Genomic DNA, 21,078 nt, shown 5'->3' with positions numbered 1-21,078 from the left:
TTATCTTAAACCCCATCTCCATTTCCCAAGCTCCCAACATTCTCTTCAAATCACTCCGCTCCTTCTCTCCACCCTCTCTCCTTATCACTGTCATCCCTGTAAACACACCGGCGCCATGGGCGACCGCGAAGATGAGCGCGCACTGTACGACTCCTCACGATCGCGCTGACCCAGAAATCTCGCGTTCCAGACCTTACTCGACGGCACACGCGAGGCGACAGAGCAGCGCGTCGAGCTCACTGCGCTCCGGAAGCTGTGTTCGAGAGGTACGTTTCCATGCTGCTTACAGCGTGCTGTCTTCGATATCGCCTCCCTTGCCACCTCCACTGCCGACCTGAACGTTCCCCCATCATCTTGATCCAGCTCTACACTATCGGCCACTCCGTCTCCCACACTCCAGCGCACCCAATCGCCCCATTCCACCCTGCTTCCGCCCTGCTGTCCCTCTCCCGCCCGTCTCCGAGTTCGGCAGCAGTCGCTAACCTCAGGCATCCCCTCCCAACCGGCTTTTGTACGCCCGCTCGCATACTCGCTCCTCCTCGGCGTCCTACCTCCCGAGAAGCCCGCATGGAGGAAGACTCGCCGCGCCCAGCGCGAGAAGTATTACGTATGTCCTGCCGCAGCGCTCGCTGACATAAGAACCTCGTCCGAACGGTCATGGACGAGTTCGATGCCGCACCTTGTGTGAGTCATTTTCACCACCCTGCATTCCGATGCACGCAATCGGTGCTCCGACACTACACACGCGGACATAGAGCTGGCAAATTGACATGCTCTATGCTCCCGAGCTGCACGTCGCACGCGGCACGCTGCACTTGAGCTCATCGTCACGTTCGCCTCCGCTTCTAACCGCTCTGTTTTCGCTGTCCCGCTCGCTAACACCCAGCCCACCGACCCGCCCGCGCCGGTAGACGCACTGCTTCTCCGCATATCTCAGGACCTTGAACGCCAAGCCCCGGACATTGTGCCCTTGCGGTCACACACGCTCCCGCCTCGCTCTTCCCCTCTCGCGCCTGCGCGTGTGGATGATGTATCTGCTGCCGACGAAGACGACGACTCGACCTCCGAGGAAGAGGAAGGTGTGCGCAACGAGGATGTGAACCGCCGGTCGCGTGAACGGCGTAGGAGGCCCCGCCCACCACCGCTCGTGTCCAGGCGCGCCCTGTTCGCGCGCCTTAACGGCATCACAGCTGCTAAGAACGGCATCTTGGTCAAGGACGAGCAGAAGGAGACAAGTGGAGAACCTGAATCCCTCTTGTCGCCAAAGATTGTCCTTTCACCAGAGGCTGAATACCCTCTCGGTCAGGACCGCAGCACCACTCCATCACTCTCCCTCACCATACCAGGAGATAACGACGGCGCACAGCCACCATCACCAATCACGCTTCTCTCGCCACAAGCCGTGCGCGACAGCGACCACACCTCGGACCCCGAACGGGCTGACACCCACATCGAAGCCATCACCCGTCTCCTGTTCGTCTTCACGCGCTCCAATCCAGGATGGGCGTACACACCGTCATTTGTCGACATCGTTCTCCCGCTCTATTTAATCTATGGGGAGCTTATCGATCGCAAAAGAAGTGACCCGGTGCAGGGCAGCCACGCTGAGGAGGAGACATTCTGGGCATTGACCGCCATCATGGGCGAGCTCGGCGACGTCGTCTCCTCAGGTGAAGATGGCAACATCAACCTGGCTATGCAACGCTTAGGGCGGCGCATGCGCTGGGCCGACGAGCCGTTATGGCAGATGCTCTGCAGCCGCAACCTCGATCCCGCACAGCCGCTGTACACCTATCAGTGGCTGACGAGCCTCTTGACACACGACAGGGCCAGCCTCCTCAACACCTGGGACTACCTGTTCTCACAGCCACCCACGACGCCCGAGATGCGGCCGAAGCTTGACACCCTCATCGACCTCTGTGTCGCCGTGATTTGCATGCTCAAGCAGCGTATCTACTACCCTCCCGCACCATCACCGCGCAAGCGCAACACGATGTGGAACGAGCCCGAGAACATTGTCGCGCCAAGCATCATCGACGAGGAGGATCCCGAAACCTCGTTCGTGCGCGTGCTCCAGCTCTTCCGCAGCTATAAGCTGAGCGAGCTCGGCGGGACGCCGCACCTACTTTTCACCGCGTTCGAGCTGCACCAGGAGCGGCTGACAGCCATCATGGATGGTACCGATCCAGATGCTGTTGGCTGGGCCGAGGAGCGTGACAAGGCTGCCGCGAAGAGCAGCTGGGCGACTGCCAAGCTTCGCGCAGCGGCCCAGGGCGCGTGGACGTCGTACTCGCAATACTCCTCGCAGATCTCACAATCGAGCACCGCCGCTTCTCTCGCGCGAGCTTCCGCCAACGCTAAGGCTGCGTCGCAAGCTGCAATGAGCAGCGCCCCGGCAGGACCCAACTGGAAGGGACTGAGTGCAGCGGCGGGCGCAGCCGCGGGACGATGGCTGAAACGTGCTCCGCGGGACGACGAGTCGATAGACGGCGAGGAGTTTGAGCACTTCTCGTCGCTTCCCTCGACTCCTGGCAACCCTCGCTCACCAATACACGGCCCCTTCTCGCCTGAGAAGCGCAGTAGTTTCTCGGGGCAAGTACCGCGGAAGAGGAGCGACAGTGTGACGTCCAACTCTACCATGTCCGTGTTGAGCCTCCACGACAAGCTCGCTGGCCTGGCTTCGACCTTTGGCGCTACCAAGGAGAATCCAGAGGTCCCGGAGGAGGACGCACACCTCACGGCCGGACCTCGCCCGCTCCTGCTCTCAACGTCGGCTAGGCGCGCGAGCAACTCGGGTGGTCAGTCTGGCGGTCGATCGCCAGCCCCTCGGTCACGGGCGAGCAGCCCGCTGCCTGTAAACAGATCCCTGTCGTCGGGTGGGCGATTGCCCAATAATCGTGCTAGCGAACCTCTGCCGGGCTTATCTACTCCTCCGCCACCCGGTGTGCACGGTGGGCTGTATCGGATAGGCAGCAGAAATCGTAAGCCGTCGTCGCCGACGAAGAGCAGTTCGGACGGGTACCGCAACTCGGTGACGAGCTTTGGGAGCGGCGACTCGGACCGCACGCGCGACAGCGTCGCGTCGACACCATACGAGAGCGACGCATCCAGGGGATCCAGCGGGGGATGGCACTCGGCCATAGGCTCCACACCCAAGGCAGTACAGGCGCGCCTCGACGCCGCCAAGTCGCCGACCTCGGCGCACGCCCTGTCTATGGTGACCTCCGCGCCTCCGCCTGACCCAGAACCCGAACCCGAATCCGAGCCTGAAGAGCCCATCAACATCCCGACACCTGCGATCGGCCACCTCACCGAGGATGACTACGAGCACGTCTACGAGCCCGCCGAGGACTCGTTCATTCTTCTTGACGCGTTGGAGCAGGACGCCCGGGCGATCAGAGCCGCCAATCCCGCGCTGTGCGTTGAGATTGGCTCCGGATCAGGCATTGCGTCGACATTCATGGCGTCGATGCTCGGCGCGTCGAACACGTACGTTATCTCGACAGACATTAACAAGTATGCTGCGGACGTCACGCTGAGGACCGGTGCAGCCAACGATGTGCCCCTCAACCCTGTGTTATGTAACCTCCTCGACCCGTTGGTGCAGCGCCTAGCCGGTAAGATCGAGCTGTTCATCTTCAACCCGCCGTACGTCGAGACGGAGGAGGCTGAGATGACGGCGACCCAATCTGGGCGTGACATTGGCGGCGCGTGGGCCGGCGGCAACTTTGGTATGGGCGTGACGAACTTGGTGCTGGAGCGCCTTGAAGTGAGTTTCGTTGATTATCCTGAGCTGACAACAGATGCTCCTCGCTCCAGGCGGTCGGTTCTACCTCGTCGCGATTGCGCAGAACAAGCCCGACGAGATCAAGGCGCGCATGCGCGCGGCCGGCCTCGATTGCAAGACGATCATCAAGCGCCGCGCTGGCCGTGAGCTGCTGAGCGTACTGCGCATGATGCGTCCGGCTGCAACCAGCCCGGCCTCGAGCCGTTCGACGAAAGTCCTCACACCTGTGTCGCAGAACTTTGTTTCCGTCTCCAAGGACAAGGGCGACGACGAGTATGGTGGCCTGCTTGATGCGTACGTGTAGATTTAGATGTAGTGTTCGTACAAATATGCATAGCCTCATACGAGCGCAGCGGGTGGTGTTGGGGGAGGTCAGAGAGGGGAGCTGTGAAGCAGGATGCCAAGCCGCAGTGCATGTTCCAAGCTTACCTCCACTCTCTTAAGTGGGGCCCGGATAAGCACCACTGCCGATCACACACTCGCCCTGACGTAGCCAGCTCAGCACCCTCAGCACCATCAGCCAGCGACCTCCATACTCACTACTCCATACCACTCATTCACTTATCGCTATCATCGTGAGTCATCTACTCGACACCGCTGACCCAACCCAGACCATGGCCCAGGCTCCGCCCACCACGGGCCTCCTCCAGCTGAGCACTGTCCTGTGAGCTAGATGCATGAGTGAGCTGACAGACAGCAAGCGCCTCGACGGTGCGTGTGATCGATGGAGATGGGAACCGGGGTGTAACACTCCGAAGAGGGAGACGGCGTGACGAGGCCGAGCGATGGGCCGGAGCTGCGGTGTGTGTTTGGGCTTGGGGTCAGCGTTGTTCGTATCCTGGCCACCCGGGCATGACGGGCATGACGGGCATGCCGGATATGCCTCACCCAAACCCACCCCCCTTCCTCCCCCTCCTCCTCCCCCCTTCTTCTCCTTCCCCCCGCCCTCCTCCTTCACCTTTCCCCTCCTCTCCTCCTCCACCCACCTCAAGGCCCCCCTCCCCCGCCCAAACTGACCCCAGCCGTTACCTCGCGCCTCGAGGATGTTGCCATGTCGCAGAGCTTTGGGTCCCTCCGCTCGGCCACTGGCGCAGCACACGACTCGCTCGTCGGTACAGTCCCGGCGGGCGCGGTGGGCATGTCCCCTTCGCCGTCGCGCGGCGGCGCAGCGCCCACTCCTCCCGCGCCTCCTCCCCCGCCCCCGCCTCAGGAGGAGGTGACGCCGCCTGTCAAGGCGTACGTGGACGAGGTCGGGGAGGCGACCAAGGAGTTTGAGGCGCTTGGGAAGAAGGTCGGCGGAATTGTGGGGCAGGCTGTGAGTATGGCTGCCTAGTTGTGGCTGTGGGTGTACCGCCTGCTACGCAAGCGTTCGTCTTGGCTCGCGGTGCTCCCCTTCCGGCCCAAGCTCGCTGACTCCAGTCCGCCCTCGTCCCACCCCTCGTCGACGCCCAGTATGCATACCTCAAGATGGCGTCTGGTCACTGCAAGCCCCCGACCGCGGCTGAGGGACAGGGTCTGCTCAAGCCCCAGGCTGACGCGATCGGCGCTATCATGGCGGCTAAGGACAAGCTCGGCCGTACAAAGGAAGGGCGCGACTGGGGCTCTGCCCTCAGCGTGCTTAGCGAGGGCGCTGCCGCGTTTGGCTGGGTCCAGGTCGAACCTGCCCCGGCACCGTTTGTGGGCGAGATGAAGAACTCGGCTCAGTTCTGGATCGACCGTGTCAACAAGCAGTGCAAGGAGACCGACCCTGACGCCGTCGCGTGGGCTCGCTCGTTTGGCGCGATCATCGAGGCGCTGCAGAAGTATGTCAAGAAGTGGCACACGACCGGTGTGGTGTGGAACCCCAATGTGAGTGGGCGCACGAGCCTCGAGCAGTGTCATGGGGAGATGGTCCTGCACACAAACCAGGACGCGCTGACTCCAGGGGCCTGGAGCGCCCGCTACTGTCCCTTCTGCCTCGACTGCTCCCAACGGCGCTGGCGCTCTTTCCGCCCCTCCACCACCGCCTCCCGGCGGCTCGTTGACCCCCAAGGCGAGCGGCGGTGGTCACTCGGCTCTCCTTGCCGACCTGAACCGCGGCGCGGGCATCACCTCTGGCCTCCGAAAGGTTGACGCGTCGGAGCAGATGCACAAGAACCCCGAGCTGCGCACTTCCAGCGCCGTGGCCGACAACACGTCACCGAAGAGACCTACGCCGCCGCCGACCAAGCCCAAACCTGCGTCGTTCAGTAAGACGCCGCCCAAGAAGCCCGCACGCACCGAGCTCGAGGGTGGCAGCAAGTGGATTGTCGAGAACCACGAGGACAACAAGGACATTGTGATCCAGGACACAGCCCTGTCCCAGACGGTGCACATTTTCGGATGCAAGAACAGTGTGGTTCGCGTGGTGGGCAAGGTCAACGCCGTGACCATGGTCAACTGCAAGAAGACGTCGCTGGTGGTCGACTCGCTTGTTTCGTCGCTGAGCTTTACGAGCTCGCCTTCGTTCGAGGTGCAGATTACGGGCGTGGTGCCCACGATCCAGGTCGACAGCACCGACTCTGGCCAGGTGTACCTGTCAAAGGCGTGTGTTGAGACGGTCGAGATCATTACGTCCAAGACGTCGGCGCTCAACATCTCCATCCCCACGTCGGAAGATGGTGACTACGCCGAGCGTCCAGTCCCAGAGCAGATGAAGAGCCGCATCGTCAACGGCCGCCTGGTGACGGAGATTGTCGAGCACGCCGGCTAGCGGCTAGGTTGTACAGAATGCATGCTATTACACAGCCCCCGCCGCGCGGTACAGGCTGACCTTCTTGTCATCGCCCGCGATGGCAAACTGCTTGCCAGGTGGGAGCGCACCCTCGTACTCGCCCTGCCACGCGACGGCCCACACCTCTGCCTCGGCCGTGTTGGTGCTCACGCACGCGCGCTGCCCCACATCCCAGAGCTTGACCGTCTTGTCCGCGCCACTGTTGTCAGCTTCCTCCTCTTGTCAACTCACCCTGAGGCGAGGAGCTTAGAGTCCGGGCTCGCAGCCGTGGACAACACCCAGCTCTGGTGTCCCTGGAGAATAGCGACTGCGCCCTCGCCGCGGGCCCCCTCCCCACCAGCCCGCACATCGTGGAGCACGATCCGCGCATCGTCGCTGCCGCTGTACAACCACTGGCTATCGGGGCTCCAATCAAGGGTCCGCACACACATCGCGTGTGCTGCATAGCTGGCAACCACGGCGGACGTAGCGACATCAATAACGGCAACATGTCCGCTCTCCATCCCGACAGCGAGCTGCCGCCCATCAGGCGAGAACTTGACGGTCATCCCAAACCGCCCCTTCTCGAGGGTCGCGCGGCTGTCCTCACCCGCCAGGCTGTCGGTTATACGGCGGAGAGCGACAGTCGTCCCGCGCCCGACCCACGCACACGCTTCAGCTTGAGGATGCATGGCGGCCGCGTATGCCGGGACATCTGGGGTCAGTCCTTAGGCTCCCCAAGTCGTCCCAAGGTGATAGGAGATGGGGAAAGGACCCACCACTTTCGCGCGCCGTGTCGACCCGGTCGACCCACTGGCCGTCCATGGCCAGGGCGACAGTTCCGTCCAGACTCGATGCGAGGAATTTATCCCCCGCCCCACTGAGGGAGGAGATGGCGAGTGGGAGCGCGTCGAGCTCATTGAGCGGGAGCGAGAGGTCGGTTGCGTCGTGGATGCGCACGATGCCGTCTGCGCCACCTGAAATGAGACGGGGCCCGAGCCAGGTGAGCGCCCAGAGGGCGTCGTTTTGGGCTGCTGTCAGTTGTCAAAACTGGTTAAGCCGGGGAGAGGGTAGGTTGCAGGAGGGAAGGTGAGGAGGAGAGGATGAGGAGGAGAGGATGAGGGGGAGCCGGGAACGCACGCGGAGTCGCCTCCTGCGGGAGGTACACGAGAGACTGATGTCAGCTTCCCGCTCCTAAAGAAACAGCTGCACGCTCACCATTGAAGTTGTTGTGATTCTGGTGAACGAGGATCGCGATGTCATGGTTGCGGACATTGGACGTAGCGACCGTGGGAGATCTGGCCGGGTCAGTCGTTTGCGTCATTGCGATTGTGGACTTGTTCCCCGCTCTCCATCTGCGCCCCTTCTCTCTCCTTTCTCACTCCATCTTGACTCACTCCCTAACACTGACCATGCCGTGGCAGAAAACCTTGTTTGTCCAGCTCAGACGGGGCTGACCGTAGCCGCCTCCCGCACTACACGAAGGGCATGCACCTTGTGACGCGCGACGTCGTGCGCGAGTGCGAGGAAGGTCTGCGCGGCGTCGAAGTGGGCATCTTTACCCTCAACTGCCTGCACACGAGTGCGGGTTTGACTGTGGGTGTGGGAGGGCTTATCTGATAGAAGCTGACCATGGCTGACATCAGGTCAACGAGAACGCAGACCCGTGAGCCCTCTGATCATCCCGATCTAATCCCAGCTCGGTGCGAACTGGTAAGCTGCTGCGCTTTCATCTCAGCTAACACAGATATGGACATGGCGTGAGGCCCAACCCGGAGGAGCTGATGCAGTCTGGACCGGATCGTACCAGAGTCTTTCCCCTGGGAACATACCGATGAGGGGCCCGAGTGCGTGCTACTTGGCTAGCTCACCTCTCGAGACCTAGCTGACCCCAGCGACTCGGTGTCGCATCTCAAGACATCTCTTGTTGGTAACTCGATTACACTGCCCATTTCACGTGGCAAGCTCGTGCTCGGAACTTGGCAGGGGTTGGTACGGATAGGAACGCGGCTGACGGCAGTATCTATCTCGCCGAGTTCCGGTACAGTGGTAACGGGTGGGCGGGACACGGGGAGGGCCGGAAGGTCGTTGCTACTATCCTGTGAGCTTCACTACAGGTCGGACAGCTGACGCCAGGCCGTGAATGCCCAGGCTCTCCACCACCGAGTGGGGCTGAGCACGGAGCACAGGTTCCGTGAGCATTGACACAAACATAACTGACACCAGGCTCTCCGCAGCAGCTCGTTAGCTGGATCATCGTCTCCCGGAGCTAACCTCAGCCTGTAGACAACATCTGCATCTATCTCTATGCAAGCCGCATCTTAGCGATCGGGAGGCGGTAGCCCGGCAGCTCCCAGTACTTTCGCCGGACGCCGCGCCACACCTCCTCCGCGAGACTCTGGGGGATCGCCACGTCGTGCCACGTCGTCTCGAGCCCCACGTCGTCCATGTGCAGCTCGGCAAGCGACGACGAGACGGCATAGATGGTGGGGTCTGGTGTCAGCTCGGTCGCTTCAAAGCTCACTGGTCGCGCCGAGGCCGTTCCAGAACGAGAAGATGCCGTGTTCAGCCTCGAGGATGTCTGGCAACACCTCGAAGAACGCCTTGAGGTCTGGTGTCAGCTCCTTCTTCCTCTTACACATACCTTCGTAGCCCTCGGCAAACGTGTCAACGAAAATCGCATCAAAGCCCATCCCCCCACTTGCCTCAATCAACTCGCCCATCCGCTCCCCCACAAAGTCCTGCCACCGTCCCTCGAGCACCCTCACTCCAGGCCACTCGTACACCCCCTTGCTCTTCATATACGCCAGGACCTGGGGGTGCGCCTCGATGATGACGTGGTGGAGAGGCTGTGTAGCCTGGAACAGGCGGTCGACGATACCGAGCCCAAACCCGACATTGAGGATACTCATGCCGTCCCCACCCTTGTCTTTCGCACAAATATGGTCGGTCATGTGGCGCACGTGCTCGCGCACTGTCGTCAGCCCAAGCTTGAGGGAACGCACTGAGCGGCTCCTCCCATCCCATCATGACGCCGTTCCCGTCGGCGTCGAGCACGCGCTCGCGTCCGTCCTCGCCCATCTCCCACTTGAGCTGGCTCTTGAGGAACGCGAGGTTATCTCCCGCGCTGCTTTTATCTTCTGCGCGCAGGGTCATAGCTCCCCCCGAAGCACCACGCATGGCATGCACAAGCATCTCGGATCGCACACCCTCATTCCGAATCGCTTCCCACCCCTCCCGGTCATTCAGAGAGAGGCAGACCTCGCCAGCCGTCCGGCCCCAGTGGTCGACGGCATTCCACACTGCCCCACCCCGGAGGAGGGTACGGAGAAGTGCCGGCTCGCGCCGCTCCGCGGCGTAGTGAAGCGCACTCCAGCCAAGAACGTCATCCTGGTACCATGCTGGTGCACCGCGATCGAGTAGCGCCTTGACGTCCGCGATGGGAGAGGCCTGGGCTGCTGCTAAAAGAGCGTGGGCGAGCGCTTGCGCTTCAGGCGGAAAGGCGTCGACGTCCATGGTGATGATAGTGTGAATGAGATGAACAGTGCGGGATGCCGAGGTGGACAATATTTCGATATTTCTATGGCACGTGCCTGAAGTACTCAAGATACAAATATCTAGAAGCTGGGCCCAAGCTGGGGCCCTGCTTCACTCTCGCACCCTTCCCAAGTCAACTCTACACCATTCACCTTGCCTTGCTCACAAAGGATGCCCGACTCCGAGGGCAAGCGGAAGCGCCGGCGACGTGCAAAGGCAAAGGGGCTCGGCCCCGCGAGACCACCACCAAGGGTCGTCGCGGAGCATGTTGTCCAGGCTCAACCACAGCAGTCGGGAGGCCAACCCAAGCAGCCCAAGCAGCCCAAACAGCCCAAACAGCCCAAACAGCCCAAGCCAAGGCCCAAGCGCTTCAACCCGGTTCACTCCGCCCGAGCGCGTGAGTACATCGCACAAGCAGCCAAGACGGACCGGCACGCGCTGCACATTGCGGCCCCCTCGGAATGTGACCCGGCCGAGATTCAGGCCTGTATGGCATGTCAGCGATCCGCAAACGCCCAGGCCGAGCTCATCAGCATCAAGCTCCGCGTGATGGCGCGTCATGGGGTCGGCACACGCGTTGCTGCGCTCAAGAAGCTGCGGGGGAGCGGGGCTACGCCGCCCGTCTCTGGCGGGGGGACCCATAGTGCCGTCGCGTGGAGACGGGCTCGGCGGCGCCCACGGCCTAGTCCGCTCGGGCCTAATCACGAGAAGGATCCTGAGAGGAAGAAGCGGAGAGAGGAGGAAGAGCGGCGAAGGAAGGTCGAAGAGAGGTGGCGCGAGAGGGTGAGGGAGAAGGTTGCTGAGGCTCGGAAAGAAGCGCGGAGCAGAGGGGAGATCGTCCGCCGCACGCTCGTCAAGCTGGGGTATATGCAGGACACCGAACGGACGAACGGAGGGAGGAACACTTCCGACGACATGGAAGACGAGGACGAACACGGGGCCGCCAGTGATACCCGCCGCGATGCCGGTCCCGACGACGCTGGTCCCTCCCGACAGCCTGTGCTCGACATCGACAACCTGCCTGAGCCCGAGATCGACCCGGCCCTCGCGGCTATGGACGCGGCCGGCGCCCTCGACCTGCTCCCGGCGAAATCCGCACATGTGGCCTCGATGGTGCGCGTCTCGGGGGCTTTGGACGACGAAGATGATCCGGAACAAACTGGCGAGGGCGACTACAGTGGTCATGAGCCAACTTCCGACGATGAAGGCGACGATGGAGATGACGATGAAGGTGACGATGAAGACGCACCAGAGCAGAACCCTTCCCCGGACGAGCCAGAAACCAACCCAGCAGATGGCCCAGAGACGCTCGAAGCCGCCGTCGCACGCGACTTCGACACCGTGGCGGCCGCACGCGCCCGCGCCCGCGCCAAGGCCGCGAACATGACGTCCACGGTTTCCGACCGCGTGCGGTTGGGATGGGAGAAGCGCCGGCGCGACATCCGTGCAGCCGAGAACGTCGCTGCATACATGGATCTGCAGGAGCTGGCTGGGGCGCAGCTCAAGTCGATCCTCAAGACTAGTGTACGGAAAAGGAGGTCCCGGAAGACTGCAGAGAGACCCCCCAAACCAGCGCGCAAAGTGACTTTCGCACCCGTTGTGCGCGTGTATAGCCTCAATGAGAACGAGGACCTCGATTACCCGCACCCCACCCTCTGTTCGGCCATCGAGGGATACGCGCGGGCCTTCTATATGGAAGCGGGGGCGATGCAGCCCGCGCGGAAGCAGAAGCCAAAGGAGATGGTGCCGGGGATGGTGTCCAAGCGGCGCGAGTCGATGTGGGATCGGGAGCGGCGGCGCGAATTGGAGGAGGCAGGAGTGTGGGATGAGGCGCGGGCGCAGGAGCAGCAGAGGGAGATGGAGAAGGAGAAGGGAAAGGGAAAGGAGAAGGACGACGGCAAGGTGAAGCGGAAGAGGGAGGTGAACGGGCCGTATATCAACCGCGACATGACCGACGCGTTTGACGGTACGGCACTACTTCATCTCGGTAAGTCTGAGTATGGTCGCGCTGATAATAGCAATCCTGATGGAGGAGTACATGGCGTACCAGCTGCGCCAGGTGGGTTGGAAGAAGAGCGAGAGGCGGAACGAGGGTGATATCGCCAAGGTTCCCGCAAACGTTCCCACAAACGTGTTGGACCCGAACGCGCCACCGGATCCGCAACGCGTGTTCTACGCCGACGTGGATGGAGAGGAGCGCGTTGCGCAGGCTAAGGCAGCTCAGGTGGCCAAGACGCGCCGAAAGGTGCGATTCGCGAGCAGCAAGAATTCCAAGGCGAAGCAGCCGATGCCCGAGATCCCGACGATCGTGCTCAGCGACAGTAGCGACGAGTAGCACGAGGAGAAGAGTGATGAGGACATGGACGACCCCATGGAGGTCGACTCTGACGACTCGGACTAGATTGTAGACATCATCGCATTGAGCATGACAAGATGACATTGTACAGTACTTTACCGAGCCTTACGCCGGTGACGCCCACAGTCGTATCAAGCGTGCATGTCTACGAGCGCGGCGAGCCTGTCTGCCGCGTGGAATCTATCACCTCCTCACGAATTCATAAAGCTGACCCAGCGCTGCGTGCAAGAGTATCCCTCAAAGTCAAAGTTGTCCTTGGGGTCGCATGTGCACTTGCCGCGCGTGTGGTACTCGCCTTGCGGGCAGTGCTGGAATGGCTCGTGGCGGTATCCTGGGGTCAGCAGATGGTCATTCGCGACAGCTGGTTTGGGGCTGCGCCATGCAGCTTGGCCATTGGTCGTCTCGCGCCACCGTGTCCCCAAAGCAGAAGCAGCTAGCCCCCAGTGCTCGCCTCGGTCGCGACTCACCAATGTCCTGGAACCAGTGGATCTCGCTCCTGTCGAGGAAGAGTGCCGCGGCAATCGAGTGCACGGGAGCATCTCCCCAGCGCTCGTAGTAGAAGCCACCCGCCTTCTCAAGGTGGTTAAAGTAGGCCGTGTACGCCTCCCCACGCCAGAAGTTGAGGTCTCCAATCTCAAAGTTGGACCAGAAGTGGCACAGGTTGTAGCTCTCGCCGCCGTTGTCGCTGATCCAGGGCATCGCACTGTTCTTGTGCACATACTCTGGGTGGTCCTGGATGAACTTTTTCGTCTCGGACCAGAGCGTCGGGATCGTGGCCTCGTACTCGTACAGCGAGAGAGTCCAGCCGTCTGCCATCAGCGCCATTCCTCTCATCTTCCTCCTCTCTCTCTCCCTCTGGCCCCCGCCCCTCCAAAGAAAAAAGGAACTCACACTTGTAGCCGTTGTCCTTCATGGTGAGGAAGGGGTCGTACGCGAGGTCGCAGAAGAACTTGACATCGGGCTCGACGCGCCAGTAATAGTCGTAGTCGGCTAGCAGTGGGTGGTGGAAGAAGAATCCCGAGTTGAAGCGGCACATGTTGCGGTACGGTACGCTAAACCCGTAGATGACCTGGTTACGAGTCATCTCCTCGCGGCCGGCCTTTGCCCGCTCCTCGTCAATCCAGTCTGGCTGGTGCCAGTGGTCGTGCTCGATTAAGCCGTAGTGCGCCTTGGTTCCAATGATGTTTGAGGTGAGCTGCTTGAACGTGTCGTCAAACTCCTCGTCGTTGAGGAACACATAGTCGTACTTGGCCCAGTAGTTGAAACGGTCCTCCATCTGCCTAACGCTGTCCATGGCGCCCGCGAGGTCCGAGTTACGCGCGAGGATTACAAACACGGCCTTGGCCTTACGCCTGTTGGTCATCTGCGCGCTGTCCTTGGCTGCGCGCAGATCCTCAGTACTTGGGATGGGCGGAATCGTGCCCGCCCCCGGACCAGAGGGGAGGTTCAATGCCAGCCTGTTGGGGTCATCGGACTTCTCTTCCCCACTGGGAAGGAACCCGAAGCTTGTCTTGTCCCGATACGATGGGTGGATGCTTGCGAGGAGGTGGAAGAGGAACTGGAATCAGAGCGCAGTGACGGGTGACATACGATGACGCCGAGGCCGACACCGAGGTATCGTAGCCGCAGGATCGACCACATGGCAGTGGAGGGTGCGGAAGAAGTGGCGGGTCTGCGGTGAGTGGTGAGCTGAGAACATGGGTGGTAAGAGGGCGCGACGGCGCGACGGAACAGTCGCTACAATTGAATCCATTGAGTATAGCAGCATCCACTGATGCTGCGGGATTGGTGTCACCGCAGAGATTGAATGTATCTGCCCTTCTCACGACGATGTGGAGGAGCATGCGGGTCATGGCCCGGATGAGATCGGCTTATGTACTGACCAGTTACGATAGTGTGCCGAGCGTGGAGCCAGCGCTGTGGATACGTGCCAGTGTTTTAATACGATATGAGACAATGATTTGGAAGTTGGAAGTTGGAAGTTGGAGGGTTGGTGGGTTGGAGGGTGGAAGATTACGGTCAGTCGAGATGTAAGACGTGACAGAAGAGTAGCGCGCCAGGTAGGTACTTTGAGGTACTTTGAGGCGACCGTAGGCCCAGGCGCGCGCGAGATCTCGAGATCTTTAAATGTGGTACCTGAAGGCCTGAAGGCTTGAAGCCATGAAGCCACCTATGGCCACCACGGTCTTTTCAATCCTCCGCAGCACATTAACACACCTTTAACACTAAATCGCGCATGGGCCTTGTTCAAACTTTTAGAATCGAACAAATGGAGACGACTGATAAATGGACCATGCTCGTCATTGAGAATGAAGCATCCCGTGATTCTCGGCAGAGATGCCCTTGATCCTATATATACCCGGGGAGACGACGGACATTCAATACGGTGATGCTGATGGGATCCTGAGAATGGGATTTTTGAGGCACAGGAAAATCGAGAATGACAAGACTTGAATAGAATTATGTGTGTCGGCGGCGGCGGCGGCGGCTGCGACTGTAGCTGCGCTATTCAGTTAATTGGATGTAGCAGCGCAGCGCTGCGCAGCGACACAGCTTTTGAGAGCTTCATGGACGTCGTATCTAGCGCATCGGCATCGGATTACGCCTCCCACTTGACATTGCGCTGGTAGGTTCGTCATCTCGTTGGTGCGCAGTCTAGGCTAGCTAGCGACGCCACAAGCGAGCCTAGGGTACCCATGCCCTCACCGTCGAGTGGCCAAGTTCACATGTAGCTGAATGCATCAGCTGCGCAGGTCGAAGATCGGAGAGCTGTTGAGCTGTAAAGCTGTAAAGCTGGTAAAACGCTGTAAAGCCGTCGAGGTTTACGTACGTGTACAATAGTATGTAGGATTATATAGGTAGAATAGAAGTAGTACAGTAACGTCATGTGCAATTCCGCGATTGTGCCATTTGTGTCTTCACATTGCACTCGGCGGCACATGTCCGTCACGATAAGCGAAATCAGCGTGCCCAGGAAACCCTTGGCCGAGCGCTTAGCGGAGCGAGGGGCCGGTGCGTCCGCTCACCCTCCACTCTCCCACGGTCCACTCTCTCACGGTCCACTCTCCCACAGTCCTCGTCCTGAACTCTGTCAAGGGAGTAAGGCTGACCGTGGGAGAGGTGAGGGATGACGGAGGTGACGGGCCGGAAACCCCGCGACAACACGACGCCACGACCGCAACGCAAGGCGGTACTGAAACACTCCTGCAGGGTGACTGACCACTTGGGCGGCATGCTCCGGCTTGCTAGCGCACACCATGTTGCCCAGCTCTCAGCTCCTAACAGCCATATCCGTTCCCCGTCGTTATGGGGTCAGGCGGACCAGGTTTGTCCTTTTTCATTGTGCAGGCACCGATGCGCGGATGTGCATTCCATCATGCAACGGGCGTCGTGCACTTGATCCTACAAGCTTGCAGCTTGCAGCTTGTAGCCCTCAACCCGGAGCATAAACGAGTTGTTTGTGTGGCGTTGGTCGCGTTACCAAGAGCGACCTGGCTACCCTTGGGGACGACGGTCCAGGATTCCAGAAACGCCGATTGACCCATTAAAAATGATCAATCACCGAGTCATCACTCACCACTCACCACCCACATGGAGTCTCGCAAGCGGGCCCCGGTTCCAGACCGCACGGGCCCCTCGCCGCTCTCGCCCCCGAATCACATGGCCTCACCAGTCTCTACTTTCTACAAGTAAACATGCGTCAGATAAGTGAGGAACGACAGACCGGGACCTAGCGGGACCTTTCTGTAAGCCCTGTTGACTTCCGCCCGTGTCACCAAAGGTAGCCCAAGGGTGCCCAAGCGGAGGCACGAGGCGTTGAAGCATGCCTGCAGGGTGGTTGAGGCGGTGCAGTGGCGCGTGGTGAGCGGGTGAGCGGGTGACACGATGGCGGTTGCTGATGGCTGATGATGGTCATAGCTTATCGAGGTCGGTGCGTTTAACAAGTTGATGAGAGGAATATTGAGTATTTCAGGTTGGTTGCAAGTTGGCCAGGCGGGCCAGGTGGGGTTGATTCCAGTTGCACTGACAGTATCATGAACGACGATCAGGCGCCAGGAGATGCCCGTCCGGTAGCACTTGGTATGGGAGGATGGACGTGTTGGGTGGACGTTGGCCCGCGACTGACTTTGGAGGAGAGGACGTACGACTCCCGATCTAATCGGCTTGGGCTGAGTCACTGAGATGGATCGGAATCGAGGAGAGTGTGCAGGTTGCAGGTTGCAGGGCTGGTGTGCAGGGTCAGAGCAGAGAGGAACAGACGACGACGACGCAAGGACAAGCTGATGAACAACACACCTTTACACCTCACCGCCACTGAACACGCCAACAGCTAGTGTTACACCTGTGCCTGCCTTTGCTACCCAACCACACTGACCAGCCTGCAGCCAACCAACCAACCAAGACTTTGCTGTTTTGCAGAATCAGCTGCGGAACGTCGGGCTGCATCTCGCCATCATTCCTCCCTGCAGGCTTGAGGAGCGCCCACAAGGTCACGGATTGTCCTGTTGCCCACCTTGGCCACCTTTGCCCAACTAGTTCACGTGTGTCTCGATTGATTGGCTGATTGACGCGCCATCAGGGAGTGGATTGACGCGTCGCGCGCGTCCCGGCCATGCCGTATTCCTGCCGGTGTCCCTGTCAAAGTAGGGTAGATGGTTTGCCGCATTTTCGATGATGTTTCTTGGAGGCCCCGAGAGGCCGGGAATCTGCCTTTACGATACAAATGAATATGCAGATACCAAGCCAATGACAAGCCAAAGTCAATACCTCGCCAAAGAAAGCAAATGGTCCAGGCTACAGGGAAGGTTTCTAAGGGTTTGGTGTATGGTGTTTCATCTACCCGGTTAACCCTGAGGCCCAAAGTCTATAAGCGGGAACGTTGTTGTTGGCTCCATCATCATGGATGATTAAACTTCACCAGCCCCCCCAAACATGTCGGTGTTTGTATTTGAGTGTGTACTGGGTGTGCAGCCCTCAGCTTACAGCTCGAAGAAGAGGGTGAGGAAACTGACTGCTTTCGTTCGGCCATTCCGATGAAATCGAATTTTGGCCGCCCAAAGGTGGGAACGAGCCAAAGGATTCAAGGATCAAAGGAACACAATAGCCGCGCGAGATCCGTTCAAGGGACCTCTAGATATCCAGGTATCCAGAGATCCAGAAGAAGCTAAAGGGCCAAAGTGGCAAAAGGGTGGCACACGGCCAAATCAGGGTTAAAGGTTGTTAGGATTATAATACAGAGGTTGTGCATCAAAGCAAAGGAATGATTCGCGACTGATTTGACACACTTGAGGATCGAGGCACGGGTCTTGGTTCAAGTTCGAGGCTTCCGCGTGCGTCGACGAGAGAGGCGCTTTTGGGTAACTTGGACTTGAAATACCCCAAGTGGAAGGTGGCAAGTTGCGACAAACAAGACCCTGTAGAGGTAAACAGGGTAAACAGGGAAACAAGTTGGACTAAGTCGATGATAGCCCAAAGCCCAAGCCCAAAGTAAAGGAGATGCTAGAGTGCTGTTTGCTGGTTGTCAAAGAAGGATGCCTACTGCATGACTGCAGTTGTTGACAAAGAACTCTAGAACGAGGGTTAGTCAGGATGTCACTTGCGGGAGGCGGAAACTGTGATACAATAGATCGGCTGTGCTCGGTTTGATGCAGTTTGAGTTGCACCAACAAGTTCCCTGTTGACACTAAGTATTGTTTCTAATACAACGTCACATCTTAAACTAGTAATACTAGACGTTTGAGAGCATTCCCCCCCTCCCCTCTTTTACAACTGCACAAACACCCCCCCACCCAACCCAACCCCTTCATTCTAACCAACCCACACTCGTTTATCCTTGCTCCTCCGACATCGTCCCCTTTCTCTCCCTCCTCTCTCCCCTTCCTTTTCCCGGCCCCAACACCCAACACCCGCAGAGACCCACTCGTTCCTCCTTTGCTCCTCCCGGTCCCCTCTCCCCCCCCCTCTCCCCTTCCTCCCCTCCTCCCGACCACTTGGTATCGTTCCTCCTATCCTCTCATCTTCCCATCCCACACTCTCTCTCGACTTTTGCAAGCAGCAAGCGGTCGCCACCAAGTCGTACGCTTACCCCTCTCAAAGCGCTACACTTGCACGCCCCTCGCGACACCCCCCTCCGCCCCGCATTCCTTTCTCTCTCCTTCCTTTCGGCACTCCCCACCGCAACGCTGCCTGCGATCATTCTTCCTTAAGTCTCGGTGCTGGCACCTGTGAGTTGGTCATTGCATTCTTCCTGTTCCATTCTCATCCTCCTTCCTCTTTCTCCATTCTCCTCTCCTCCCTCTACATCCCTCGTATCTCCTCCCCTCTCCCTCTCAGCACCGTACTCCGGCGCCGAGAACCTCTCCCTTACCCCGAACATCACTTCCTCTCCTCAACGCCTGGAGCGTCGTCGAGTTTACGGCCCAGTCGCGCGCCAGTCCATGGAGTGCTAACACGCCAGCACTGCCCCACCGAAGCCGACCACAGTCACTCCTTTCAACACTTTCACTCCTTCATTTGTTCGTTCGTCCTTCTCGGTTTCCCTCCCAACAAACCCCTTCTTTTCTTCTCCTCGCCCCCCTTTCCTTCTATTCTTCCCGCCCAACTCTTCCAAGTCCAAGATGCCGCGCATCCCCTCTCGCGAAGAGCCATACCACTCTGTGGCCAAGTGCAACCGTCACTGGAAGACCAAGCGCGAGTTTGTCACAAAGGCCGCCAACAAGGCGTCGCACGTCGACGGCAGCCACTACCTGCTCGTTTGCGTCACCCCAAAGGGCAACATTGAGGTGCACGCCAGTGAGCACTTTTTCGACGACGCCAGCCAGACCCGACTTGACGGGGTCATCAACTGGGAAGTCTTACGCCGACGCGCCACCACTATCCAGTCCAAGAACGAGGAGCGGTGGTCTGAGATTGAGCGCCAGGAAAAGCGCTTCGGCGTTGAAGGCGAGGACGGCGAGGACGAGGCTGCCGATGATGACGACGTTGCCAGCAGCAAGGGTGCTCGCAGCCACCGCGGTAGCACCGTCGACTTTGACCCCTCGCTCATGGACGCCACAGGTGTTGATGTGGCGGCTGCCCAGGGCCGTCACACCCCTGCACCTGGACAGCATGTCTTCTCCGCCGCCAAGGCTTCTCCCCTGCGTCCCATTGCCGCCCTCACTATCAATCCCATGATGCTTGAGTCTGTCTACGTCGACCGGTTTACCAACCTCGGACAGACAGTCTGCGCCAACATTCTCAAGGCTTGGATCAAGGTCGTCGAGCCCAAGAAGCAGACCAAGTACCCCTACAAGAACAAGCGTGGGGATGAGGGTAAGGCCCCTCCTTGGTGGCCTGTCGGTATGCGCCACATCGAGCCTGACCATCTCCACAAGGAGGAGCGGCCGCGTCTCCTGGCGAGCATTATCCAGCAGGCGAGCCGCCCTCGCGCTGAGGGTTCCGCGGCCATTGCTGCGGCGACCGCTCCGGACCTCCGCGAGCTCACCATCTCTCGCCTGCACTTTGCCACTGCTGAGATCTCGTCGTCCATTCCTCCGCGTCAGCACTACGAGCTCCGCCAGATCTACCTCATCGCCAAGGAGGTCCGCAAGGCCAACGAAGACAAGGTTCGCGAGCAGCGCGCCCGCGGGATCAAGATTGAGGACCGCAACGCCCATCTCTGGACCGAGATGACTGTCGAGTTCTTTGAGAAGCCCCCTGTTGGTGGTGTGCACCCTGCTGCCAAGCGCAGCTACGACGCCACGGGCATGGGCCTCGCGTTTGAACCTATGGCCGACAACAAGGAGAATGTCGACTTTGAGCGCCACATCAAGCGCGGCAAGCACATGTCGAGCCCACTCAACGACCTCCACCACCAGCACGTCGCGACTCCATTGGCTGCTCACCACAACGTCTACGCCGTGCCCAGCTACGGTATTGAGCCGCACACTCCGCACACGCCTTATGGCGGGGGCTGGACCGTGGCTCCCATCTCGATCCCTCCTGTCCAGGCTGCTACCCCTACGTCTGCTCCACCCACCGCTCACCTCGTGAGCGGTGGCCACCAGGCTCAGCAGCAGCAGGCTTACTACCGTGCAGCCATGGCCACCGAGATCTCGCACAGCTACCCTGCCAGCAACGCTTCGTACACTCCTCCGCAGTCGCAGCAGACTCTGCACTCGACTTCGGCGCCCGGCCCTGCGTCTGCGGGCACCACGCCTGCGTATGGCAGCACGCAGAGCTACTCGTACCACCTCAACTACTCGAGCTCTACCCCTGCCACATCTGCAACCCTGTACACGGCTGGCAGCACGCCGCCCGGGTACGGCGCATACGGGCCGTACGAGCAGCAGGCCTTTGTCAACGACATTGCGGGCCTCTCGGCGTAACCTCGTCTTCCTCACCTGTAACTCCTCGACCTGGCCGCCAACCCCTTTAATCGCCAAGTCGGTCGCATCATGGCCCCCTGCATCTCATGTCCATCATCTCAGACACGCTCACAACTCCTGTGCTAATGCGCGCTTAGCCACCCACAAACCCCGGGCGCCCGGCGCACCTGATCTCTGTCTTCTCTCTCGGTGTGGGTGCGGCTGGCGTCGCGCCGTAATGTAGTTTTTCCGTTTTAGTTTGTCGCCGTGCAGTGCATGTAGCGAAATTAGGTAATCGAAGGGGGGGGGGGGGTATTTGTTT

General features: G+C 60.0%; 8 protein-coding genes across 8 annotated transcripts; 5 read left to right on the top strand and 3 right to left on the bottom strand.

The window, feature by feature from the left end:
- Nucleotides 1-115: 115 nt before the first annotated feature.
- MTQ2 (uncharacterized protein) lies at nt 116-4,091 on the top strand (the record flags this gene model as incomplete). Its single annotated transcript, XM_060598924.1, has 6 exons — nt 116-144; nt 175-266; nt 489-607; nt 640-684; nt 887-3,769; nt 3,804-4,091. The coding sequence occupies 6 exons, from the start codon at nt 116-118 to the stop codon at nt 4,089-4,091; spliced, it is 3,456 nt and encodes a 1,151-aa protein (XP_060455668.1).
- Nucleotides 4,092-4,401: 310 nt separating this feature from the next.
- Nucleotides 4,402-6,518, top strand: SRV2 (uncharacterized protein; the record flags this gene model as incomplete). Its single annotated transcript, XM_060598922.1, has 5 exons — nt 4,402-4,451; nt 4,485-4,498; nt 4,810-5,102; nt 5,207-5,635; nt 5,712-6,518. The coding sequence occupies 5 exons, from the start codon at nt 4,402-4,404 to the stop codon at nt 6,516-6,518; spliced, it is 1,593 nt and encodes a 530-aa protein (XP_060455667.1).
- A 27-nt stretch (nt 6,519-6,545) lies between these two features.
- On the bottom strand, nt 6,546-7,781 carry rec14 (uncharacterized protein; the record flags this gene model as incomplete). The annotated part of the gene is made up of 5 exons (XM_060598921.1): nt 6,546-6,738; nt 6,771-7,233; nt 7,298-7,549; nt 7,659-7,692; nt 7,737-7,781. 5 exons carry the CDS (start codon nt 7,779-7,781, stop codon nt 6,546-6,548), a joined length of 987 nt encoding a protein of 328 aa, XP_060455666.1.
- A 149-nt stretch (nt 7,782-7,930) lies between these two features.
- Nucleotides 7,931-8,791, top strand: CcaverHIS019_0304700 (uncharacterized protein; the record flags this gene model as incomplete). The annotated part of the gene is made up of 9 exons (XM_060598920.1): nt 7,931-7,950; nt 7,982-8,114; nt 8,165-8,184; nt 8,218-8,231; nt 8,266-8,278; nt 8,309-8,365; nt 8,414-8,510; nt 8,655-8,712; nt 8,745-8,791. 9 exons carry the CDS (start codon nt 7,931-7,933, stop codon nt 8,789-8,791), a joined length of 459 nt encoding a protein of 152 aa, XP_060455665.1.
- Nucleotides 8,792-8,823: 32 nt separating this feature from the next.
- RMT2 (uncharacterized protein) lies at nt 8,824-10,034 on the bottom strand (the record flags this gene model as incomplete). The annotated part of the gene is made up of 4 exons (XM_060598919.1): nt 8,824-9,011; nt 9,043-9,129; nt 9,163-9,492; nt 9,524-10,034. The coding sequence occupies 4 exons, from the start codon at nt 10,032-10,034 to the stop codon at nt 8,824-8,826; spliced, it is 1,116 nt and encodes a 371-aa protein (XP_060455664.1).
- Nucleotides 10,035-10,226: 192 nt separating this feature from the next.
- On the top strand, nt 10,227-12,390 carry CcaverHIS019_0304680 (uncharacterized protein; the record flags this gene model as incomplete). The annotated part of the gene is made up of 2 exons (XM_060598918.1): nt 10,227-12,042; nt 12,074-12,390. The coding sequence occupies 2 exons, from the start codon at nt 10,227-10,229 to the stop codon at nt 12,388-12,390; spliced, it is 2,133 nt and encodes a 710-aa protein (XP_060455663.1).
- A 212-nt stretch (nt 12,391-12,602) lies between these two features.
- CcaverHIS019_0304670 (uncharacterized protein) lies at nt 12,603-14,649 on the bottom strand (the record flags this gene model as incomplete). Its single annotated transcript, XM_060598917.1, has 6 exons — nt 12,603-12,742; nt 12,879-13,220; nt 13,303-13,868; nt 14,002-14,083; nt 14,295-14,328; nt 14,629-14,649. 6 exons carry the CDS (start codon nt 14,647-14,649, stop codon nt 12,603-12,605), a joined length of 1,185 nt encoding a protein of 394 aa, XP_060455662.1.
- Nucleotides 14,650-17,343: 2,694 nt separating this feature from the next.
- Nucleotides 17,344-20,777, top strand: CcaverHIS019_0304660 (uncharacterized protein; the record flags this gene model as incomplete). The annotated part of the gene is made up of 3 exons (XM_060598916.1): nt 17,344-17,409; nt 18,619-18,635; nt 18,869-20,777. 3 exons carry the CDS (start codon nt 17,344-17,346, stop codon nt 20,775-20,777), a joined length of 1,992 nt encoding a protein of 663 aa, XP_060455661.1.
- Between the last annotated feature and the right edge of the window lie 301 nt (nt 20,778-21,078).

This window comes from Cutaneotrichosporon cavernicola, assembly GCF_030864355.1.
Source record: "Cutaneotrichosporon cavernicola HIS019 DNA, chromosome: 3".
Classification (NCBI taxonomy): Eukaryota; Fungi; Basidiomycota; class Tremellomycetes; order Trichosporonales; family Trichosporonaceae; genus Cutaneotrichosporon; species Cutaneotrichosporon cavernicola.
The sequence above is the reverse complement of the archived record's forward strand: the minus strand, read 5'-3'. Positions and strand labels throughout refer to the sequence as shown.